This window comes from Oncorhynchus keta, chromosome 27 (assembly GCF_023373465.1).
Source record: "Oncorhynchus keta strain PuntledgeMale-10-30-2019 chromosome 27, Oket_V2, whole genome shotgun sequence".
NCBI lineage: Eukaryota > Metazoa > Chordata > Actinopteri > Salmoniformes > Salmonidae > Oncorhynchus > Oncorhynchus keta.
In genome coordinates, this window is record NC_068447.1 from 7,539,747 (window position 1) to 7,564,177 (window position 24,431).

At 44.1% G+C, this 24,431-nt stretch overlaps 2 protein-coding genes and 1 long non-coding RNA gene across 4 annotated transcripts in view; all 3 read left to right on the forward strand.

The window, feature by feature from the left end:
* LOC118380973 (S-adenosylhomocysteine hydrolase-like protein 1) overlaps positions 1–20,457 on the forward strand; it is a 65,807-nt gene extending 45,350 nt beyond the window's left edge. Inside the window, exons 5-16 of one of the 2 annotated variants that reach the window (XM_052481456.1) lie at positions 1,004–1,106; positions 1,551–1,645; positions 1,972–2,078; positions 2,220–2,336; positions 12,404–12,556; positions 12,679–12,749; positions 13,706–13,800; positions 13,886–13,984; positions 17,520–17,588; positions 17,944–18,022; positions 18,683–18,803; positions 19,467–20,457. In XM_052481456.1, coding sequence (XP_052337416.1) covers positions 1,004–1,106; positions 1,551–1,645; positions 1,972–2,078; positions 2,220–2,336; positions 12,404–12,556; positions 12,679–12,749; positions 13,706–13,800; positions 13,886–13,984; positions 17,520–17,588; positions 17,944–18,022; positions 18,683–18,803; positions 19,467–19,473 — 1,116 coding nt within the window. In that variant the 3' untranslated portion in view covers positions 19,474–20,457. Of the gene's footprint in view, positions 1–1,003; positions 1,107–1,550; positions 1,646–1,971; positions 2,079–2,219; positions 2,337–12,403; positions 12,557–12,678; positions 12,750–13,705; positions 13,801–13,885; positions 13,985–17,519; positions 17,589–17,943; positions 18,023–18,682; positions 18,811–19,466 lie in introns of those variants that run through there. The other variant, XM_052481457.1, reaches the window with a different exon arrangement.
* Positions 5,632–12,394, forward strand: LOC127912404 (uncharacterized). The gene is made up of 4 exons (XR_008082313.1): positions 5,632–5,809; positions 7,599–8,500; positions 12,045–12,111; positions 12,243–12,394. It is a non-coding gene; the product is annotated as an uncharacterized LOC127912404 (long non-coding RNA).
* A 462-nt stretch (positions 20,458–20,919) lies between the features above and the next one.
* hspa1b (heat shock protein family A (Hsp70) member 1B) lies at positions 20,920–24,082 on the forward strand. The gene is made up of 4 exons (XM_035767926.1): positions 20,920–21,191; positions 21,485–21,698; positions 21,796–21,900; positions 22,209–24,082. Exons 2-4 carry the CDS (start codon positions 21,519–21,521, stop codon positions 23,856–23,858), a joined length of 1,935 nt encoding a protein of 644 aa, XP_035623819.1. The 5' UTR covers positions 20,920–21,191; positions 21,485–21,518; the 3' UTR covers positions 23,859–24,082.
* Positions 24,083–24,431: the final 349 nt, after the last annotated feature.

Sequence of the window (24,431 nt, forward strand, 5' to 3'; positions counted from 1 at the left end):
GTTATCTTGTTTTCTCCTCCACCATACACCATCTTAGATCCATAGACCTACAGTACCTCTAACTGGGGCAAAGATAGTGGGCTGTACCCACATCACAGCTCAGACTGCAGTAGGTTATCTTGTTTTCTCCTCCACCATACACCATCTTAGATCCATAGACCTACAGTATATGAGAAGCCTCTAGCAAAGATAGTGGGCTGCACCCACATCACAGCTCAGACTGCAGTAGGTTATCTTGCTTTTCCTCCACCATACACCATCTTAGATCCATAGACCTACAGTAGAGAAGCCTCTAATTGCAAAGATAATGAGCTGCACCCACATCACAGCTCAGACTGCAGTAGGTTATCTTGCTTTTCCTCCACCATACACCATCTTAGATCCATAGACCTACAGTATATGAGAAGCCTCTAATTGGGGCAAAGATAGTGAGCTGCACCCACATCACAGCTCAGACTGCAGTAGGTTATCTTGTTTTCTCCTCCACCATACACCATCTTAGATCCATAGACCTACAGTATATGAATTGAAGATAGTGAGCTGCACCCACATCACAGCTCAGACTGCAGTAGGTTATCTTGTTTTCTCCTCCACCATACACCATCTTAGATCCATAGACCTACAGTATATGAGAAGCCTCTAACTGGGGCAAGGATAGTGTGCTGCACCCACATCACAGCTCAGACTGCAGTAGGTTATCTTGCTTTCTCCTCCACCATACACCATCTTAGATCCATAGACCTACAGTATATGAGAAGCCTCTAACTGGGGCAAAGATAGTGGCTTTCTGTTGTTGTTTCTGCCTCTTCCAGTAATACAATCATACCGTCTTTGCCTTTCCTGACTGTCAAATGAATCAGACATTCAGTGATGATGAACAGCTTCGCTTAAAGCACTTTGCTCCAGACATGTCAGATTACAGCTTGATAGATTTTGGTGTTATTTTTTATGGTTTACATTTACCTCAATGTAAGAGCTTATCGTGTTTGTGTGTTGCCCCCAGGTTCTGATAGAGACCCTGGTAGCTCTTGGAGCTCAGTGTCGTTGGACAGCCTGTAACATCTACTCTACTCAGAACGAGGTGGCGGCTGCCCTGGCAGAGACTGGTAAGAACACACATCACATAGTGGACCCTCTCTCTCTCTTTCTATCTGTATCTTTCTCTCTCTGTCTCTCTCTCTTTTTCTCTCTCCCTCTCTTCCTGACTCTTTCTTTCTGTCTCTCGCTCTCTCTCTTTCTCTCTTTATTTCTCTCCCTCTCTCTTCCTGTCTCTCTCTTTCTGTCTCTCTCTCTCTCTCTGTCTCTATTTCTCTCTCTGTCTATTTTTTTCTGTCTCTCTCTCTCTTTCTGTCTCTTTCTTTGTCTTTCTGTCTCTCTCTTTGTCTTTCTTTGTCTTTCTGTCTCTGTGTGTCTCTCTCTCTCTTTCCCCCTACCCCCACCCGCTCTCCCAAGCCATAATAATAGTTTCATCCTCATTTTCTCTCTCCCTCTCCCCCAGTCATAATAAATGCTAGCCTCTTCTTCCTCTCTCTCTCTCCTCTCCCCTACAGGGGTGCCTGTGTTTGCATGGAAGGGCGAGTCAGAGGATGATTTTTGGTGGTGCATCGACCGCTGTGTCAACAAAGAAGGCTGGCAGGCCAACATGGTACCTAAATGCTAAACTATTCAATAATTGATTTTACGTCAGAGCTGGGTCAAATATTTATTGTATGTATGCACTTGAGACGTGCTTGATTTAAGTTACCAGGAACAATTGAACCATTGGAATTGTCGCAATACTGAAAACTCCATACCAGGCAAGCAAAATCATGCACACCTTAGGTATTTCAGATAATGGAAATGCACACATATTCGCCCCCAAGGTCTGCTTGACATTGATCATGTAGTGATGCCCCACCCCTACTGTGGAAGGTGATCGTTGACTTCACCATTTAATATATATATATATTACCATTGTGCTGTCATTGTTAGATTCTGGATGACGGAGGGGATCTGACCCACTGGGTTTATAAGAAGTACCCCAGCGTGTTTAAGAAGGCTCAGGGCATCGTGGAGGAGAGTGTCACTGGAGTCCACAGGTGAGAAAGAGCCTTCCTAAAACATTGGTCACATACATCCACAGGAAATAAAGAGGCCATTTTTTATTTAAAAACAAATCATTGGTCCAGTTTATTCTCCGTTAGTCTGTGGCTTTATGTCTTTACTTTATGTATTCTCAGGTTGTACCAGCTGTCCAAGGCAGGCAAGCTGTGTGTCCCGGCCATGAATGTAAACGATTCGGTTACCAAGCAGAAGTTTGACAACCTCTACTGCTGCAGAGAGTCCATCCTGGATGGGTGAGGAGGAGTTGTCATGTAGAATATAGTACAGTAACTACTACTGCAGAGAGTCCATCCTGGATGGGTGAGGAGGAGTTGTCATGTAGAATATAGTACAGTAACTACTACTGTAGAGAGTCCATCCTGGACGGGTGAGGAGGAGTTGTCATGTAGAATATAGTACAGTAACTACTACTGCAGAGAGTCCATCCTGGACGGGTGAGGAGGAGTTGTCATGTAGAATATAGTACAGTAACTACTGCTGCAGAGAGTCCATCCTGGACGGGTGAGGAGGAGTTGTCATGTAGAATATAGTACAGTAACTACTACTGCAGAGAGTCCATCCTGGACAGGTGAGGAGTTGTCATGTAGAATATAGTACAGTAACTACTACTGTAGAGTCCATCCTGGATGGGTGAGGAGGAGTTGTCATGTAGAATATAGTACAGTAACTACTACTGTAGAGAGTCCATCCTGGACAGGTGAGGAGGAGTTGTCATGTAGAATATAGTACAGTAACTACTACTGTAGAGAGTCCATCCTGGATGGGTGAGGAGGAGTTGTCATGTAGAATATAGTACAGTAACTACTACTGCAGAGAGTCCATCCTGGATGGGTGAGGAGGAGTTGTCATGTAGAATATAGTACAGTAACTACTACTGTAGAGAGTCCATCCTGGACGGGTGAGGAGGAGTTGTCATGTAGAATATAGTACAGTAACTACTACTGTAGAGAGTCCATCCTGGACGGGTGAGGAGGAGTTGTCATGTAGAATATAGTACAGTAACTACTACTGCAGAGAGTCCATCCTGGATGGGTGAGGAGGAGTTGTCATGTAGAATATAGTACAGTAACTACTGCTGCAGAGAGTCCATCCTGGATGGGTGAGGAGGAGTTGTCATGTAGAATATAGTACAGTAACTACTACTGTAGAGAGTCCATCCTGGACAGGTGAGGAGGAGTTGTCATGTAGAATATAGTACAGTCACTACTACTGCAGAGAGTCCATCCTGGATGGGTGAGGAGGAGTTGTCATGTAGAATATAGTACAGTAACTACTACTGTAGAGAGTCCATCCTGGATGGGTGAGGAGGAGTTGTCATGTAGAATATAGTACAGTAACTACTGCTGCAGAGAGTCCATCCTGGATGGGTGAGGAGGAGTTGTCATGTAGAATATAGTACAGTAACTACTACTGCAGAGAGTCCATCCTGGATGGGTGAGGAGGAGTTGTCATGTAGAATATAGTACAGTAACTACTACTGCAGAGAGTCCATCCTGGATGGGTGAGGAGGAGTTGTCATGTAGAATATAGTACAGTAACTACTACTGCAGAGAGTCCATCCTGGACGGGTGAGGAGGAGTTGTCATGTAGAATATAGTACAGTAACTACTACTGCAGAGAGTCCATCCTGGATGGGTGAGGAGGAGTTGTCATGTAGAATATAGTACAGTAACTACTACTGTAGAGAGTCCATCCTGGATGGGTGAGGAGGAGTTGTCATGTAGAATATAGTACAGTAACTACTACTGCAGAGAGTCCATCCTGGATGGGTGAGGAGGAGTTGTCATGTAGAATATTGTACAGTAACTACTACTGCAGAGAGTCCATCCTGGATGGGTGAGGAGGAGTTGTCATGTAGAATATAGTACAGTAACTACTACTGTAGAGAGTCCATCCTGGATGGGTGAGGAGGAGTTGTCATGTAGAATATAGTACAGTAACTACTACTGTAGAGAGTCCATCCTGGATGGGTGAGGAGGAGTTGTCATGTAGAATATAGTACAGTCACTACTACTGCAGAGAGTCCATCCTGGATGGGTGAGGAGGAGTTGTCATGTAGAATATAGTACAGTAACTACTACTGTAGAGAGTCCATCCTGGATGGGTGAGGAGGAGTTGTCATGTAGAATATAGTACAGTAACTACTACTGCAGAGAGTCCATCCTGGACAGGTGAGGAGGAGTTGTCATGTAGAATATAGTACAGTAACTACTACTGCAGAGAGTCCATCCTGGATGGGTGAGGAGGAGTTGTCATGTAGAATATAGTACAGTAACTACTACTGCAGAGAGTCCATCCTGGATGGGTGAGGAGGAGTTGTCATGTAGAATATAGTACAGTAACTACTACTGCAGAGAGTCCATCCTGGATGGGTGAGGAGGAGTTGTCATGTAGAATATAGTACAGTAACTACTACTGTAGAGAGTCCATCCTGGATGGGTGAGGAGGAGTTGTCATGTAGAATATAGTACAGTAACTACTACTGCAGAGAGTCCATCCTGGATGGGTGAGGAGGAGTTGTCATGTAGAATATAGTACAGTAACTACTACTGTAGAGAGTCCATCCTGGATGGGTGAGGAGGAGTTGTCATGTAGAATATAGTACAGTAACTACTACTGCAGAGAGTCCATCCTGGATGGGTGAGGAGGAGTTGTCATGTAGAATATAGTACAGTAACTACTACTGCAGAGAGTCCATCCTGGATGGGTGAGGAGGAGTTGTCATGTAGAATATAGTACAGTAACTACTACTGTAGAGAGTCCATCCTGGATGGGTGAGGAGGAGTTGTCATGTAGAATATAGTACAGTAACTACTACTGCAGAGAGTCCATCCTGGATGGGTGAGGAGGAGTTGTCATGTAGAATATAGTACAGTAACTACTACTGTAGAGAGTCCATCCTGGACAGGTGAGGAGGAGTTGTCATGTAGAATATAGTACAGTAACTACTACTGCAGAGAGTCCATCCTGGATGGGTGAGGAGGAGTTGTCATGTAGAATATAGTACAGTAACTACTACTGTAGAGAGTCCATCCTGGATGGGTGAGGAGGAGTTGTCATGTAGAATATAGTACAGTAACTACTACTGTAGAGAGTCCATCCTGGACAGGTGAGGAGGAGTTGTCATGTAGAATATAGTACAGTAACTACTACTGCAGAGAGTCCATCCTGGACAGGTGAGTTGTCATGTAGAATATAGTAGAGTAACTACTACTGTAGAGAGTCCATCCTGGATGGGTGAGGAGGAGTTGTCATGTAGAATATAGTACAGTAACTACTACTGTAGAGAGTCCATCCTGGATGGGTGAGGAGGAGTTGTCATGTAGAATATAGTACAGTAACTACTACTGCAGAGAGTCCATCCTGGATGGGTGAGGAGGAGTTGTCATGTAGAATATAGTACAGTAACTACTACTGCAGAGAGTCCATCCTGGATGGGTGAGGAGGAGTTGTCATGTAGAATATAGTACAGTAACTACTACTGCAGAGAGTCCATCCTGGATGGGTGAGGAGGAGTTGTCATGTAGAATATAGTACAGTAACTACTACTGCAGAGAGTCCATCCTGGATGGGTGAGGAGGAGTTGTCATGTAGAATATAGTACAGTAACTACTACTGTAGAGAGTCCATCCTGGATGGGTGAGGAGGAGTTGTCATGTAGAATATAGTACAGTAACTACTACTGCAGAGAGTCCATCCTGGACAGGTGAGTTGTCATGTAGAATATAGTACAGTAACTACTACTGTAGAGTCCATCCTGGATGGGTGAGGAGGAGTTGTCATGTAGAATATAGTACAGTAACTACTACTGCAGAGAGTCCATCCTGGACAGGTGAGGAGTTGTCATGTAGAATATAGTACAGTAACTACTACTGTAGAGTCCATCCTGGATGGGTGAGGAGGAGTTGTCATGTAGAATATAGTACAGTAACTACTACTGTAGAGAGTCCATCCTGGACAGGGAGTTGTCATGTAGAATATAGTACAGTAACTACTACTGCAGAGAGTCCATCCTGGACAGGTGAGTTGTCATGTAGAATATAGTACAGTAACTACTACTGTAGAGTCCATCCTGGATGGGTGAGGAGGAGTTGTCATGTAGAATATAGTACAGTAACTACTACTGCAGAGAGTCCATCCTGGACAGGTGAGTTGTCATGTAGAATATAGTACAGTAACTACTACTGTAGAGTCCATCCTGGATGGGTGAGGAGGAGTTGTCATGTAGAATATAGTACAGTAACTACTACTGTAGAGAGTCCATCCTGGACAGGTGAGGAGGAGTTGTCATGTAGAATATAGTACAGTAACTACTACTGTAGAGAGTCCATCCTGGACAGGGTGAGGAGGAGTTGTCATGTAGAATATAGTACAGTAACTACTACTGCAGAGAGTCCATCCTGGACAGGTGAGTTGTCATGTAGAATATAGTACAGTAACTACTACTGTAGAGAGTCCATCCTGGACAGGTGAGTTGTCATGTAGAATATAGTACAGTAACTACTACTGTAGAGAGTCCATCCTGGATGGGTGAGGAGGAGTTGTCATGTAGAATATAGTACAGTAACTACTACTGTAGAGAGTCCATCCTGGATGGGTGAGGAGGAGTTGTCATGTAGAATATAGTACAGTAACTACTACTGTAGAGAGTCCATCCTGGACAGGGAGTTGTCATGTAGAATATAGTACAGTAACTACTACTGTAGAGAGTCCATCCTGGACAGGTGAGTTGTCATGTAGAATATAGTACAGTAACTACTACTGCAGAGAGTCCATCCTGGACAGGGAGTTGTCATGTAGAATATAGTACAGTAACTACTACTGTAGAGAGTCCATCCTGGATGGGTGAGGAGGAGTTGTCATGTAGAATATAGTACAGTAACTACTACTGTAGAGAGTCCATCCTGGACAGGTGAGGAGGAGTTGTCATGTAGAATATAGTACAGTAACTACTACTGTAGAGAGTCCATCCTGGATGGGTGAGGAGGAGTTGTCATGTAGAATATAGTACAGTAACTACTACTGTAGAGAGTCCATCCTGGACAGGTGAGTTGTCATGTAGAATATAGTACAGTAACTACTACTGCAGAGAGTCCATCCTGGATGGGTGAGGAGGAGTTGTCATGTAGAATATAGTACAGTAACTACTACTGTAGAGAGTCCATCCTGGATGGGTGAGGAGGAGTTGTCATGTAGAATATAGTACAGTAACTACTACTGTAGAGAGTCCATCCTGGATGGGTGAGGAGGAGTTGTCATGTAGAATATAGTACAGTAACTACTACTGCAGAGAGTCCATCCTGGACAGGTGAGGAGGTCATGTAGAATATAGTACAGTAACTACTACTGTAGAGAGTCCATCCTGGACAGGTGAGGAGGAGTTGTCATGTAGAATATAGTACAGTAACTACTACTGTAGAGAGTCCATCCTGGACAGGGAGTTGTCATGTAGAATATAGTACAGTAACTACTACTGCAGAGAGTCCATCCTGGAGGTGAGTTGTCATGTAGAATATAGTACAGTAACTACTACTGCAGAGAGTCCATCCTGGACAGGTGAGTTGTCATGTAGAATATAGTACAGTAACTACTACTGCAGAGAGTCCATCCTGGATGGGTGAGGAGGAGTTGTCATGTAGAATATAGTACAGTAACTACTACTGCAGAGAGTCCATCCTGGACAGGTGAGTTGTCATGTAGAATATAGTACAGTAACTACTACTGTAGAGAGTCCATCCTGGATGGGTGAGGAGGAGTTGTCATGTAGAATATAGTACAGTAACTACTACTGTAGAGAGTCCATCCTGGATGGGTGAGGAGGAGTTGTCATGTAGAATATAGTACAGTAACTACTACTGTAGAGAGTCCATCCTGGATGGGTGAGGAGGAGTTGTCATGTAGAATATAGTACAGTAACTACTACTGCAGAGAGTCCATCCTGGACAGGTGAGTTGTCATGTAGAATATAGTACAGTAACTACTACTGTAGAGAGTCCATCCTGGACAGGTGAGGAGGAGTTGTCATGTAGAATATAGTACAGTAACTACTACTGCAGAGAGTCCATCCTGGATGGGTGAGGAGGAGTTGTCATGTAGAATATAGTACAGTAACTACTACTGCAGAGAGTCCATCCTGGACAGGTGAGTTGTCATGTAGAATATAGTACAGTAACTACTACTGCAGAGAGTCCATCCTGGACAGGTGAGTTGTCATGTAGAATATAGTACAGTAACTACTACTGCAGAGAGTCCATCCTGGACAGGTGAGGAGGAGTTGTCATGTAGAATATAGTACAGTAACTACTACTGCAGAGAGTCCATCCTGGACAGGTGAGGAGGAGTTGTCATGTAGAATATAGTACAGTAACTACTACTGCAGAGAGTCCATCCTGGATGGGTGAGGAGGAGTTGTCATGTAGAATATAGTACAGTAACTACTACTGCAGAGAGTCCATCCTGGACAGGGAGTTGTCATGTAGAATATAGTACAGTAACTACTACTGTAGAGAGTCCATCCTGGATGGGTGAGGAGGAGTTGTCATGTAGAATATAGTACAGTAACTACTACTGCAGAGAGTCCATCCTGGATGGGTGAGGAGGAGTTGTCATGTAGAATATAGTACAGTAACTACTACTGCAGAGAGTCCATCCTGGACGGGTGAGGAGGAGTTGTCATGTAGAATATAGTACAGTAACTACTACTGTAGAGAGTCCATCCTGGATGGGTGAGGAGGAGTTGTCATGTAGAATATAGTACAGTAACTACTACTGCAGAGAGTCCATCCTGGATGGGTGAGGAGGAGTTGTCATGTAGAATATAGTACAGTAACTACTACTGCAGAGAGTCCATCCTGGACGGGTGAGGAGGAGTTGTCATGTAGAATATAGTACAGTAACTACTACTGCAGAGAGTCCATCCTGGATGGGTGAGGAGGAGTTGTCATGTAGAATATAGTACAGTAACTACTACTGTAGAGAGTCCATCCTGGACAGGTGAGTTGTCATGTAGAATATAGTAGAGTAACTACTACTGTAGAGAGTCCATCCTGGATGGGTGAGGAGGAGTTGTCATGTAGAATATAGTACAGTAACTACTACTGTCCATCCTGGACAGGTGAGTTGTCATGTAGAATATAGTACAGTAACTACTACTGCAGAGAGTCCATCCTGGATGGGTGAGGAGGAGTTGTCATGTAGAATATAGTACAGTAACTACTACTGCAGAGAGTCCATCCTGGACAGGTGAGGAGGAGTTGTCATGTAGAATATAGTACAGTAACTACTACTGCAGAGAGTCCATCCTGGACAGGAGAGTTGTCATGTAGAATATAGTACAGTAACTACTACTGCAGAGAGTCCATCCTGGACAGGGAGTTGTCATGTAGAATATAGTACAGTAACTACTACTGTAGAGAGTCCATCCTGGATGGGTGAGGTCATGGAATATAGTTAACTACTACTGTCCATCCTGGATGGGTAGAATATATAGTACAGTAACTACTACTGTAGAGAGTCCATCCTGGATGGGTGAGGAGGGAGTTGTCATGTAGAATATAGTACAGTAACTACTGCTGTAGAGAGTCCATCCTGGATGGGTGAGGAGGAGTTGTCATGTAGAATATAGTACAGTAACTACTACTGCAGAGAGTCCATCCTGGACAGGTGAGTTGTCATGTAGAATATAGTACAGTAACTACTACTGTAGAGAGTCCATCCTGGACAGGTGAGTTGTCATGTAGAATATAGTACAGTAACTACTACTGTAGAGAGTCCATCCTGGACAGGTGAGTTGTCATGTAGAATATAGTACAGTAACTACTACTGTAGAGAGTCCATCCTGGACAGGTGAGGAGGAGTTGTCATGTAGAATATAGTACAGTAACTACTACTGTAGAGAGTCCATCCTGGACAGGGAGTTGTCATGTAGAATATAGTACAGTAACTACTACTGCAGAGAGTCCATCCTGGACAGGTGAGTTGTCATGTAGAATATAGTACAGTAACTACTACTGCAGAGAGTCCATCCTGGACAGGTGAGTTGTCATGTAGAATATAGTACAGTAACTACTACTGCAGAGAGTCCATCCTGGATGGGTGAGGAGGAGTTGTCATGTAGAATATAGTACAGTAACTACTACTGCAGAGAGTCCATCCTGGATGGGTGAGGAGGAGTTGTCATGTAGAATATAGTACAGTAACTACTACTGCAGAGAGTCCATCCTGGACAGGTGAGGAGGAGTTATCATGTAGAATATTGTACAGTAACTACTACTGCAGAGAGTCCATCCTGGATGGGTGAGGAGGAGTTGTCATGTAGAATATAGTACAGTAACTACTACTGCAGAGAGTCCATCCTGGACAGGTGAGGAGGAGTTGTCATGTAGAATATAGTACAGTAACTACTCCTGCAGAGAGTCCATCCTGGATGGGTGAGGAGGAGTTGTCATGTAGAATATAGTACAGTAACTACTCCTGCAGAGAGTCCATCCTGGATGGGTGAGGAGGAGTTGTCATGTAGAATATAGTACAGTAACTACTACTGCAGAGAGTCCATCCTGGACAGGTGAGTTGTCATGTAGAATATAGTACAGTAACTACTACTGCAGAGAGTCCATCCTGGATGGGTGAGGAGGAGTTGTCATGTAGAATATAGTACAGTAACTACTCCTGCAGAGAGTCCATCCTGGATGGGTGAGGAGGAGTTGTCATGTAGAATATAGTACAGTAACTACTACTGCAGAGAGTCCATCCTGGACAGGTGAGGAGGAGTTGTCATGTAGAATATAGTACAGTAACTACTCCTGCAGAGAGTCCATCCTGGATGGGTGAGGAGGAGTTGTCATGTAGAATATAGTACAGTAACTACTCCTGCAGAGAGTCCATCCTGGATGGGTGAGGAGGAGTTGTCATGTAGAATATAGTACAGTAACTACTCCTGCAGAGAGTCCATCCTGGATGGGTGAGGAGGAGTTGTCATGTAGAATATAGTACAGTAACTACTACTGCAGAGAGTCCATCCTGGACAGGTGAGGAGGAGTTGTCATGTAGAATATAGTACAGTAACTACTACTGCAGAGAGTCCATCCTGGACAGGTGAGGAGGAGTTGTCATGTAGAATATAGTACAGTAACTACTCCTGCAGAGAGTCCATCCTGGATGGGTGAGGAGGAGTTGTCATGTAGAATATAGTACAGTAACTACTACTGCAGAGAGTCCATCCTGGACAGGTGAGGAGGAGTTGTCATGTAGAATATAGTACAGTAACTACTCCTGCAGAGAGTCCATCCTGGATGGGTGAGGAGGAGTTGTCATGTAGAATATAGTACAGTAACTACTCCTGCAGAGAGTCCATCCTGGATGGGTGAGGAGGAGTTGTCATGTAGAATATAGTACAGTAACTACTACTGCAGAGAGTCCATCCTGGACAGGGAGTTGTCATGTAGAATATAGTACAGTAACTACTCCTGCAGAGAGTCCATCCTGGATGGGTGAGGAGGAGTTGTCATGTAGAATATAGTACAGTAACTACTACTGCAGAGAGTCCATCCTGGACAGGTGAGGAGGAGTTGTCATGTAGAATATAGTACAGTAACTACTCCTGCAGAGAGTCCATCCTGGACAGGGAGTTGTCATGTAGAATATAGTACAGTAACTACTACTGCAGAGAGTCCATCCTGGACAGGTGAGGAGTTGTCATGTAGAATATAGTACAGTAACTACTACTGCAGAGAGTCCATCCTGGATGGGTGAGGAGGAGTTGTCATGTAGAATATAGTACAGTAACTACTACTGCAGAGAGTCCATCCTGGACAGGTGAGTTGTCATGTAGAATATAGTACAGTAACTACTACTGCAGAGAGTCCATCCTGGATGGGTGAGGAGGAGTTGTCATGTAGAATATAGTACAGTAACTACTACTGCAGAGAGTCCATCCTGGACAGGTGAGGAGGAGTTGTCATGTAGAATATAGTACAGTAACTACTCCTGCAGAGAGTCCATCCTGGACAGGTGAGGAGTTGTCATGTAGAATATAGTACAGTAACTACTACTGTAGAGAGTCCATCCTGGACAGGTGAGGAGGAGTTGTCATGTAGAATATAGTACAGTAACTACTACTGTAGAGAGTCCATCCTGGACAGGTGAGTTGTCATGGTAACATTAACAACTGTTCGTTCTCTACTTAGACATGAAATAATCTTCCTCTATGGAATCACAAATATGTCCCCAAGCAGATCAGAATGTTTTTTATAATGTTTAGTTTGTGATAGTTGTCACAAATGTATTTCCCTTCTTGCTGTAGTTTGAAGAGGACCACTGATGTGATGTTTGGAGGGAAACAGGTGGTTGTGTGTGGTTACGGAGAGGTGGGTAAGGGTTGCTGTTCTGCTCTGAAGGCTATGGGAGCCATCGTCTGCATCACAGAGATAGACCCCATCTGTGCCCTGCAGGGCTGGTAAGAAACCTCAGGGCCACATTTTACTCTTATTAAAATATATATATATATATTTTTACAATACAACCGTGGTGGTCATAATGAGCATAATGTCTGTGGATGATTTCTCTCCAACACGATAGCATGGATGGGTTCAGGGTGGTCAAGCTGAATGAAGTCATTCGGCAGATGGATATTGTGATAACCTGCACAGGTAAACTAGAAACCAATCACATCAATCATTTATATATATTGAGAATATATGGTCCTTCTGTAGCTCAGTTGGTAGAGCATGGCGCTTGTAACGCCAGGGTAGTGGGTTCAATTCCGGGACCACCCATACGTAGAATGTATGCACACATGACTGTAAGTCGCTTTGGATAAAAGCGTCTGCTAAATGGCATAAATATTATATATATATATATATATATACATGACAACTGATGTTGTATGAATATATATGTATCAATCAAATCAAAAATGTATATATATATATATATTCTCAATCAATCAAAGCAATCATTTATATATATTTATATATACATTTTTGATTTGATTGATACATAGATATATTCATAAAGTCATTTTTCACATCAGTTGTCACAAAATGTCTTTCCAGTAACTCGGCCTCGAGGGGCAAGCGGAAGCACAGTGGTCCCAGAAAGCAGACGGATTCATTCTATTCCACTCTGATAATCATACAAACATAAAACACCCTGTATCTTCAAATTGAAATGCCCCAGCAGATGTCCATGTTTATGACTCAGCTTTATCCCACCAGACGTCACCTGTTTAAACCACGCAGTGTCTTTATCAAACCAGTTGGTGACTCACGTCATAACAGATTGCAGTCATTATTCTCTCTGCCTCTCTCTCTGCCTCTCTCTCTATCTCTCTCTCTGCCTCTCTCTCTATCTCTCTCTCTCTGCCTCTCTCTCTGCCTCTCTGTCTGTCTCTCTGTCTCTATCTCTCTCTCTATCTCTCTCTCTCTGCCTCTCTCTCTCTCTGCCTCTCTCTCTGCCTCTCTCTGTCCCTCTCTGTCTCTCTGTCTCTCTCTGTCCCTTTCCCTCTCTCTGTACTACCGATGACTTACCTACCAATGTACATTTCAATCAGAGCTCAGATGAGCAAGGAGTGTTCTGACTACGTTGGTGTCTTGATGTCACTCAGGCAATAAGAACGTGGTGACCAGAGACCAGCTGGATCGGATTAAGAACGGATGTATAGTCTGCAACATGGGACATTCCAATACTGAGATTGATGTGGTGAGTTACTTTTGGTTGGGTGGGTTGGTGTGGGTGGTCTGCTGCTCTGTCACTAACCACTGTGTCTGGTCTCTCTCCCATCAAGGCCAGCCTGCGGAGCCCGGAGCTCACCTGGGAAAGGGTGCGTTCCCAGGTGGACCATGTGATCTGGCCCGACGGCAAGAGGGTCATTCTGCTGGCTGAGGTACTGGACACACACACACACACACACACACACACACACACACACACACACACACACACACACACACACACACACACACACACACACACACACACACACACACAGTACCTGGTCATGTTGGCCGAGGTACAGTACCTGGTCATGTTGGCCGAGGTACAGTACCTGGTCATGTTGGCCGAGGTACAGTACCTGGTCCTGCTGGCCGAGGTACAGTACCTGGCCCTGCTGGCCGAGGTACATTACCTGGTCCTGCTGGCCGAGGTACAGTACCTGGTCCTGCTGGCCGAGGTACAGTACCTGGTCATGTTGGCCGAGGTACAGTACCTGGTCATGCTGGCCGAGGTACAGTACCTGGTCCTGCTGGCCGAGGTACAGTACCTGGTCCTGCTGGCCGAGGTACAGTACCTGGTCCTGTTGGCCGAGGTACAGTACCTGGTCCTGCTGGCCGAGGTACAGTACCTGGTCCTGCTGGCCGAGGTACAGTACCTGGTCATGCTGGCAGAGGTACAGTACCTGGTCATGCTGGCCGAGGTACAGTACCTGGTCCTGCTGGCCGAGGTACAGTACCTGGTCCTGTTGGCCGAGGTACATTACCTGGTCCTGCTGGCCGAGGTACAGTACCTGGTCCTGCTGGCCGAGGTACAGTACCTGGTCATGTTGGCCGAGGTACAGTACCTGGTCATGCTGGCCGAGGTACAGTACCTGGTCCTGCTGGCCGAGGTACAGTACCTGGTCCTGCTGGCCGAGGTACAGTACCTGGTCATGTTGGCCGAGGTACAGTACCTCGTCATGTTGGCCGAGGTACAGTACCTGGTCCTGTTGGCCGAGGTACAGTACCTGGTCCTGTTGGCCGAGGTACAGTACCTGGGTCTGTTGGCCGAGGTACAGTACCTGGGTCTGTTGGCCGAGGTACAGTACCTGGGTCTGTTGGCCGAGGTACCTGGGTCAGTTGGCCGAGGTACCTGGGTCTGTTGGCCGAGGTACCTGGGTCTGTTGGCCGAGGTACAGTACCTGGTCCTGTTGGCCGAGGTACAGTACCTGGGTCTGTTGGCCGAGGTACAGTACCTGGGTCTGTTGGCCGAGGTACCTGGGTCTGTTGGCCGAGGTACCTGGGTCTGTTGGCCGAGGTACCTGGGTCTGTTGGCCGAGGTACCTGGTTGGCCGAGGTACAGTACCTGGGTCTGTTGGCCGAGGTACCTGGGTCTGTTGGCCGAGGTACCTGGGTCTGTTGGCCGAGGTACAGTACCTGGTCCTGTTGGCCGAGGTACAGTACCTGGGTCTGTTGGCCGAGGTACAGTACCTGGGTCTGTTGGCCGAGGTACAGTACCTGGTCCTGTTGGCCGAGGTACAGTACCTGGTCCTGTTGGCCGAGGTACCTGGTCCTGTTGGCCGAGGTACCTGGGTCTGTTGGCCGAGGTACCTGGTCCTGTTGGCCGAGGTACCTGGTCCTGTTGGCCGAGGTACCTGGTCCTGTTGGCCGAGTTACAGTACCTGGGTCTGTTGGCCAAGGACTATTTCTATCTGTAATAATGCCTTTTGTGGGGAAAAACTCATTCCGATTGGCTGGACCTGGCTCCCATGAGCTTTAGTTTGTTTTTCAGGATACTGAGATGGAATGAGCTCTAGTTTGTATTTCAGGATACTAAGATGGAATGAGCTCTGGTTTGTTTTTCAGGATACTGAGATGGAATGAGCTCTAGTTTGTATTTCAGGATACTGAGATGGAATGAGCTCTAGTTTGTATTTCAGGATACTAAGATGGAATGAGCTCTAGTTTGTATTTCAGGATACTGAGATGGAATGAGCTCTAGTTTGTATTTCAGGATACTGAGATGGAATGAGCTCTAGTTTGTATTTCAGGATACTGAGATGGAATGAGCTCTAGTGTGTATTTCAGGATACTGAGATGGAATGAGCTCTAGTTTGTATTTCAGGATACTAAGATGGAATGAGCTCTAGTTTGTATTTCAGGATACTGAGATGGAATGAGCTCTAGTTTGTATTTCAGGATACTGAGATGGAATGAGCTCTAGTTTGTATTTCAGGATACTAAGATAGAATGAGCTCTGGTTTGTTTTTCAGGATACTAAGATGGAATGAGCTCTGGTTTGTATTTCAGGATACTAATATGGAATGAGCTCTAGTTTGTATTTCAGGATACTAAGATGGAATGAGCTCTAGTTTGTTTTTCAGGATACTAAGATGGAATGAGCTCTAGTTTGTATTTCAGGATACTAATATGGAATGAGCTCTGGTTTGTTTTCAGGATACTAAGATGGAATGAGCTCTGGTTTGTTTTCAGGATACTAAGATGGAATGAGCTCTGGTTTGTATTTCAGGATACTGAGATGGAATGAGCTCTGGTTTGTATTTCAGGATACTAAGATGGAATGAGCTCTGGTTTGTATTTCAAGATACTAAGATGGAATGAGCTCTGGTTTGTTTTTCAGGATACTAAGATGGAATGAGCTCTGGTTTGTATTTCAGGATACTAAGATGGAATGAGCTCTGGTTTGTATTTCAGGATACTAATATGGAATGAGCTCTAGTTTGTATTTCAGGATACTAAGATGGAATGAGCTCTGGTTTGTATTTCAGGATACTAATATGGAATGAGCTCTAGTTTGTATTTCAGGATACTAAGATGGAATGAGCTCTAGTTTGTTTTTCAGGATACTAAGATGGAATGAGCTCTAGTTTGTATTTCAGGATACTAATATGGAATGAGCTCTGGTTTGTATTTCAGGATACTAAGATGGAATGAGCTCTGGTTTGTATTTCAGGATACTAAGATGGAATGAGCTCTAGTTTGTATTTCAGGATACTAAGATGGAATGAGCTCTAGTTTGTTTTTCAGGATACTAAGATGGAATGAGCTCTGGTTTGTATTTCAGGATACTAATATGGAATGAGCTCTAGTTTGTATTTCAGGATACTAAGATGGAATGAGCTCTAGTTTGTTTTGCAGGATACTAAGATGGAATGAGCTTTAGTTTGTTTTTCAGGATACTGAGATGGAATGCGCTTTAGTTTGTTTTTCAGGATACTGAGATGGAATGCGCTTTAGTTCATGGACGTTAGTGTTAACCAATGCTCTGTTCCCAGTGTTAACCAAAGCTCTGTGCCCAGTGTTAACCAATGCTCTGTGCCCAGTGTTAACCAATGCTCTGTGCCCAGTGTTAACCAATGCTCTGTAGTATCAGGGTGTACTCTGTGGTGTAGTATCAGGGTGTTCTCTGAGGTGTAGTATCAGGGTGTACTATGGGGTGTAGTATCAAGGTGTACTATGGGGTGTAGTATCAGGGTGCACTCTGGGGTGTACTCTGAGGTGTAGTGTCAGGGTGCACTCTGTGGTGTAGTATCAGAGTGTACTCTGGGATCTTCTTTCATAGCTGGACTTAGAAGAGCATAACACACAGATATCTCTTCTAATCTCTGTTTCGATTTCAAAGTGCATTGTCAGTTTCCCTGTGAATGGCTACATGACTGACCAGTTGGTTTGTGTAATGTGTGTGTACTCTGTGTTTCCCTATAGGGTCGTCTGTTGAATCTGAGCTGTTCCACAGTCCCCACGTTTGTTCTGTCCATCACAGCTACTACTCAGGTGAGGCATCTCGTTTGTTTAGATGACAGTTGTGTCAAAAACACACAGAAAAAAACATTTATTTTCTATTCCTAAAAATATTAATTTCGTTTTTTTTTATGTATTTTTTTTTATGCTCGTCGTATAAACTTAGACAATAGTCTGTACCAATAATATCTAAGCACCCCTAAATTGAATGTGAAAATGCTGAGGTGTTTTTTTTTACTAGTCATACTTGTTGCTTTCGAGGTTTGCTGAAGACAAGACTTGAGTTAGGATATCTCCTGCTCTCCTGTTGTTCTGCTGTTAGCTGAGCTTTGTGAGAATAGGATGTTGGCAGCGTTGAGACTCTGTGGTGGTCTGTGTCTCTCCGCAGGCCCTGGCTCTGATTGAGCTGTTCAATGCTCCAGAGGGACGCTACAAACAGGACGTCTATCTGCTGCCTAAGAAGATGGGTAAGACCTGGGCCTGTCTGTAATGGCACCTTATATTCCCTTTTATAGTGCATTACTTTGGACCAGGCCATAGGGCTCTGGTCAAAGTTAGTGCACTATGTAGGGAATAGGGTTCCATAGGGCTCTGGTCAAAGTTAGTGCACTATGTAGGGAATAGGGTTCCATAGGGCTCTGGTCAAAGTTAGTGCACAATGTAGGGAATAGGGTTCCATAGGGCTCTGGTCAAAGTTAGTGCACTATGTAGGGAATAGGGTTCCATAGGGCTCTGGTCAAAGTTAGTGCACTATGTAGGGAATAGGGTTCCATAGGGCTCTGGTCAAAGTTAGTGCACTATGTAGGGAATAGGGTTCCATAGGGCTCTGGTCAAAGTTAGTGCACTATGTAGGGAATCGGGTGCCATTTGAGGAGCAGACCATTGATCTGCATACATACAAGTAGTCTCTGACTGATCCTTATTGGTGAACCTTTTCATGAATTCATGTGATAAATGTGTACACACAGGTTTCAATGGGCAGTTTGTTGTAATGTGGCTCGACGTCGCCACCTAGTGTTCTGTTTTTACCACGACGCTCCATTTCACTAACAAGTATGTGTGGGTTGTAAGTAGTGAACTACAAAAGAGGCGTTCCTCTTCACAATCCACCTGTGTCTTCCATCCAGATGAGTACGTGGCCAACTTGCACATGCCCAACTTTGACGCCCACCTGACAGAGCTGTCTGACGAGCAGGCCAAATACATGGGCCTGAACAAGAATGGACCCTTCAAACCCAACTACTACAGGTACTGAGACTTGTCTTTTCTCGATCTGATTGTCTCCCTATTGGAACATTTAAGTGAGCCTTGTCCGAACCAGAACTGTCCATATCTCCTGTTACAGGACATCTGGTCGAAGGGCCTCGAGAGCCATCAGGTCCCATTTTGAGAGTCTTTGGTATGACTAGACTGGGGATCAACTCTGCGATAGGGTTGGAGTGAGGACCACTATCAAATGTCAAGCTAAACAATTAGCCTGGGCTACAAACTAAGGAATACAAATAAATCTAAAAGTGCAATAAGAAATTCTAAATGCAAAATGTCAAAAACCAAGTCAGCAAGAAAATAAAAAACAAAACAAGTATTCTGTCATCAAATATTTTGAGGTAATATTACCGGTTGCCACGGTGATGACTCTGATGAGGTTGTCTGTATTTGAGTGAGTGTGGTGATGGGTGTTGGGGAAAACAGTCCAGAAGGATGATCTGGGGTTTGAGTTTTAGATGTGGGTTAGTGAGTGGTACTAACTAGTTCTGGAAAAGGGAAAGTAAGTTCATGGAACAGCAACACACAAAAAAATGATATGGCACGGTCCTGTATTACACTGATATTATGTCGACAAAATTCAATCAAACTGTAGTCACATGATTGTGTTTTAATGAAATCATACCTACTGTCTATGTCTCCAAGGTATTAATGGAAATGGACAACGCGGTGACCTGCAAGCAACAACATATGGAATAAGTGAATATAAATATCTCTATTTTATTTGATAAGTTACCACAAAAGGGAAGAATAATAATCATTTTGCTTTTGCTGAATGTAAATGTTATTATTAACATTGTCACGCGTAATAATATTGATTATATCTAACTTGTCTGTCAGGTGCATGAATCTAACCATGCGTATCAAAAAGCAGGGACCAAGTACATGTTCCAAATGGCACCCTATTTAATTTGTAGTGCACTACTTTTGACCAGAGCCTATGGGTAGTAGTGCACTACATAGGGAATAGGGTGTCATTTGGGACTTTGGGCCAAGAGAAGTAACCATTAAAAATGTTAAGTCATATAATTTTAGTCTGCCTGGCTATGCTTTAATCTTTTGAGGTATCAATTTAGTCACAATCACAATGTTCATTATGTCACTGTTACTGTGTACACACACACATACTGACATTTTAAATTAAGTACATTCCATGAGCCAGAATTGTGTTTGTGATCCGAACTGGGCTGTTTTAATGTCTGGTGAAGCATTGAAGAAGCAACGTGTCATTAAGCTGAGAGTCGATGTATCTTCACAGCCACTTGCTATCAGTTCATCTCAATGTTACGTTTCATTCGTGGCTATTTGTCATGTTTGAAATTATTCTCTATTTTATAGATTTAAAAGCACAGTTTGTCCAAGTTGATTTGTAAAGTCTCTCATAGAAACTGTTCTGCTGTCGCTAAATGGTTCTGTTGATTTGTAAAGTCTCTCATAGAAACTGTTCTGCTGTCGCTAAATGGTTCTGTTGATTTTAAAGTCGTATGTTGACAGACATGCCTTGTGGTGATTCTTGCTTTCACTTGCTTATGTTGATCATCTAAATGATTTATACTTGTGATTGTTGTAACTGGATGTATGATATAGCAGCAATAAGCTCATCCTATAATTAATAAACAGAAATATACGTTTATAATTTGTTTGTAGAATTTATTTGTGTGTGTGTGTGTGTGTGTGTGTGTGTGTGTGTGTGTGTATTGGCAAGATTAGCGTGTAAATCTTGTTGGGCAAAAAAGAAAAGTGGGATGCATGCCAGCAAAGCCACCATACAACACGACTTTTGACCGGTAGTGTAAATATATTTTATTTTAGCTAAAACATGTGGGGCTATAAACCGGTGGGGCTTTGCCATTGTGTGTGTCAGAGAGAAGCACCCATTTACAATGTTACATTCTTACCTTTTCATTTTTCTAGTGAGGTCCACGTCTAAAACGACTTTTCATGTTCATAAAATGCTCTTTCGCGCACTTTCCCGAACCTGTTGCCTATTGCCTTTTTAAAACGGTCCAGAATGTTAGCTCTCCGCCCCGTGTTCAGCTCTACTGGTGTGGTGTCGGGTTGCCTCCAACTCTAGAATATTCACCGGCTTTCCCAGAGCGTCGCAACGGCTGCAGTAAATAATATTAGTTACTGCAGCTGGGAAAGCCTGTGAATATTCTAGAGATTTACGTGTCACAGAAGAAGTGTGATCATTCTAGAAATCTGTTTTTATGTATATAAGCCATGGATCTCTCTCAGTTGAGGTATATCTTTTTGGAATAACCACACGACTCAAGAGCAAAGACCCGAGCAGGGGGGCCGGAAACCACTCAGGACTCAAAACGAGGTCCTTCAATATATCGAAGAGAAGAACCAAAGCTGTCTACCGTTGTAAGTTATAATGTTGACGCTGACGGACAGTTCGTAGACCATACAGGCCTATACAGTTACCTTAAATGGATTGATTATTGGTTCTTCTGACTATAAACAGGGAGAGAAAAAAACATGATATTACCAAAACCATAAAAAAATTACACCTCTAGACATCTCAGTTGAGTGTAAATGACCCGAATCATATCATAAAGTGTAAATGTCATAATAATAATAACAGTAAGACCTTTCATAAAATACAGAAAATATTAAATCATGATAATAAAATGTCGTTCTTAATCTTACTCATGCAGGAACTCGTAAACAACAACAACAACATTAACCAAGATGTCTTCAGCAAAGGGAGTTTCCATCGGCATTGACCTGGGCACCACCTACTCCTGTGTGGGGGTGTTCCAGCACGGCAAGGTGGAGATCATCGCCAACGACCAGGGAAACAGAACAACCCCCAGCTACGTGGCCTTCACCGACACAGAGAGACTCATTGGAGACGCAGCAAAGAACCAGGTAGGTCCCACTTTGGAAAGTCTGTCTGTCTAATCTTGTAGATTAATGTATTTTGTTTTCAAAAAAATAAATGTATGTTTAAATTATTTCACTGCAGGTGGCCATGAACCCCACTAACACTGTGTTCGACGCCAAACGCCTGATTGGCAGGAAGTTCGACGACCAGATTGTTAAGTCAGACATGAAGCTGTGGCCCTTCAAGGTGATTTAAAATATATATTTTTTCGTTTTGAAAAATACAAGCTCAAATGTATAACTACCAAGTGCTCATTATTCTACAACAGAAAAATCACAAACAAATAAACACAAAAACACGTACAGTGTACATATACATACATACATACATACATACATACATACATACATACATACATACATACATACATACATACATACATACATACATACATACATACATACATACATACATACAGAGTACATACACTAAAAGACGTGAAAAGCTTAAGTATATCAATAGACTTCATGACCTTGTTGTTCTCACTCTTCTAGGTGATCAGCGACGGTGGAAAGCCCAGAGTCCAGGTGGAGTACAAGGGAGAGACCAAGGCCTTCTACCCCGAAGAGATCTCCTCAATGGTCCTCGTCAAGATGAAGGAGATTGCTGAGGCCTACCTGGGCCAGAAGGTGTCCAATGCAGTCATCACAGTCCCAGCCTACTTCAACGACTCCCAGAGGCAGGCTACTAAAGACGCTGGGGTGATCTCTGGACTGAACGTCCTGAGGATCATCAATGAGCCCACGGCGGCGGCTATCGCCTATGGCCTGGACAAAGGCAAGAGAGGGGAGCGCAATGTTCTCATCTTTGATCTCGGCGGAGGCACCTTTGACGTCTCCATCCTGACCATCGAGGACGGGATATTCGAGGTGAAGGCCACAGCTGGGGACACTCACCTGGGAGGGGAGGATTTTGACAACCGCCTGGTCAACCACTTTTTGGAGGAGTTCAAGAGGAAGAACAAGAAGGACATCAGCCAGAACAAGAGGGCAGTGAGAAGGCTGAGGACAGCCTGTGAGAGGGCCAAGAGAACTCTCTCCTCCAGTTCCCAGGCCAGCATCGAGATCGACTCCCTCTTCGAAGGCATGGACTTCTACACCTCCATCACAAGGGCTCGGTTTGAAGAACTGAACTCTGAGCTCTTCAGGGGAACCCTGGACCCGGTCGAGAAGGCCCTGAAAGACGCTAAGATGGACAAGGCTCAGGTCCACGAGATAGTCCTGGTCGGTGGCTCCACTCGAATCCCTAAGATTCAGAAGCTCCTGCAGGACTTCTTTAATGGAAGGGAACTCAACAAGAGCATCAACCCAGATGAAGCGGTGGCATATGGCGCTGCTGTCCAAGCGGCCATCTTGATGGGCGACACCTCTAAGAATGTCCAGGACCTTCTCCTCCTTGACGTGGCTCCTCTGTCCCTGGGCATCGAGACGGCTGGAGGGGTCATGACCGCCCTGATCAAACGTAACACCACCATCCCCACCAAGCAGACCCAGATCTTCTCCACCTATGCTGACAACCAGCCAGGTGTGCTCATCCAGGTGTACGAGGGAGAGAGAGCCATGACCAAGGACAATAATCTGCTGGGAAAGTTTGAGCTCACGGGTATCCCTCCCTCCCCGAGAGGAATTCCACAGGTTGAGGTGACCTTTGACATCGACGCTAACGGCATCCTGAACGTGTCGGCGGTGGATAAAAGTACAGGCAAGGAGAACAAGATCACCATCACCAACGACAAGGGGCGACTCAGTAAAGAAGACATAGAGAGGATGGTGCAGGACGCAGACAAATACAAAGCTGAGGACGATGCCCAGAGGGAGAAGATAGCAGCCAAGAACGGCTTGGAGTCCTACACGTTCAACATGAAGAGTAGTGTAGAAGATCCAAACCTGGCAGGGAAGATCAACGAGGATGACAAGAAGAAGGTTGTTGAGAAGTGCAACCAAACGATCTCCTGGTTGGAGAACAACCAGATGGCTGAGAAAGAGGAGTTCGAATACCAACGGAAGGAGCTGGAGAGAGTGTGTAACCCAATCGTATCCAAGCTCTACCAGGGGGCGGGAGGGGCTAGTCCAATGGGGAGTTGTGGCAGCCAGGCTGGGGGCGGTGCTAGCTCTCAGGGCCCTACCATTGAAGAGGTGGACTAAATAATCAATCAGTAAATCAATTGCCGATCAATGGATCAATCACTAAAGAGGCCTCATAAGCTAATGGTGCTTCTAATATAGGTACTGTTTGTCAGCTAGCTCAACTTTCATAGCACTATATATGTACATAGATTTGCTGTCACTACAAGTGCACTTTATTTTTTGTGTCATTTTAAATCCTAAACTGTTTGCAGAAATTCATTAAATGGTGATTTACGTGCATCAAAATTATGAGTGCAATATTTGTTATTTATTTGACCACTAAGTGAAATGCCATGCCCAGTTGTTTTTGTATCATTATTCTCACATACACTCTCTCACAATACAACCACAGTTCAGATAAATGTTTTTTTTTTCTTTTTATAAATCCTTTGTAATTATATTACCATTCAAATGTTTAAAAAAAATACAAATACTATACTCAAGTTTATATTCAAGTAAGAATTGTGTTTATAAACAATGTACTGAGTGATTGACATTGATATTCAAACCAAACTTGATTATGTATGTTTTGATGGATTATTCACTCTATACTCAAGTGAACATAAATACGTCCCAATGGCACCCTATTCC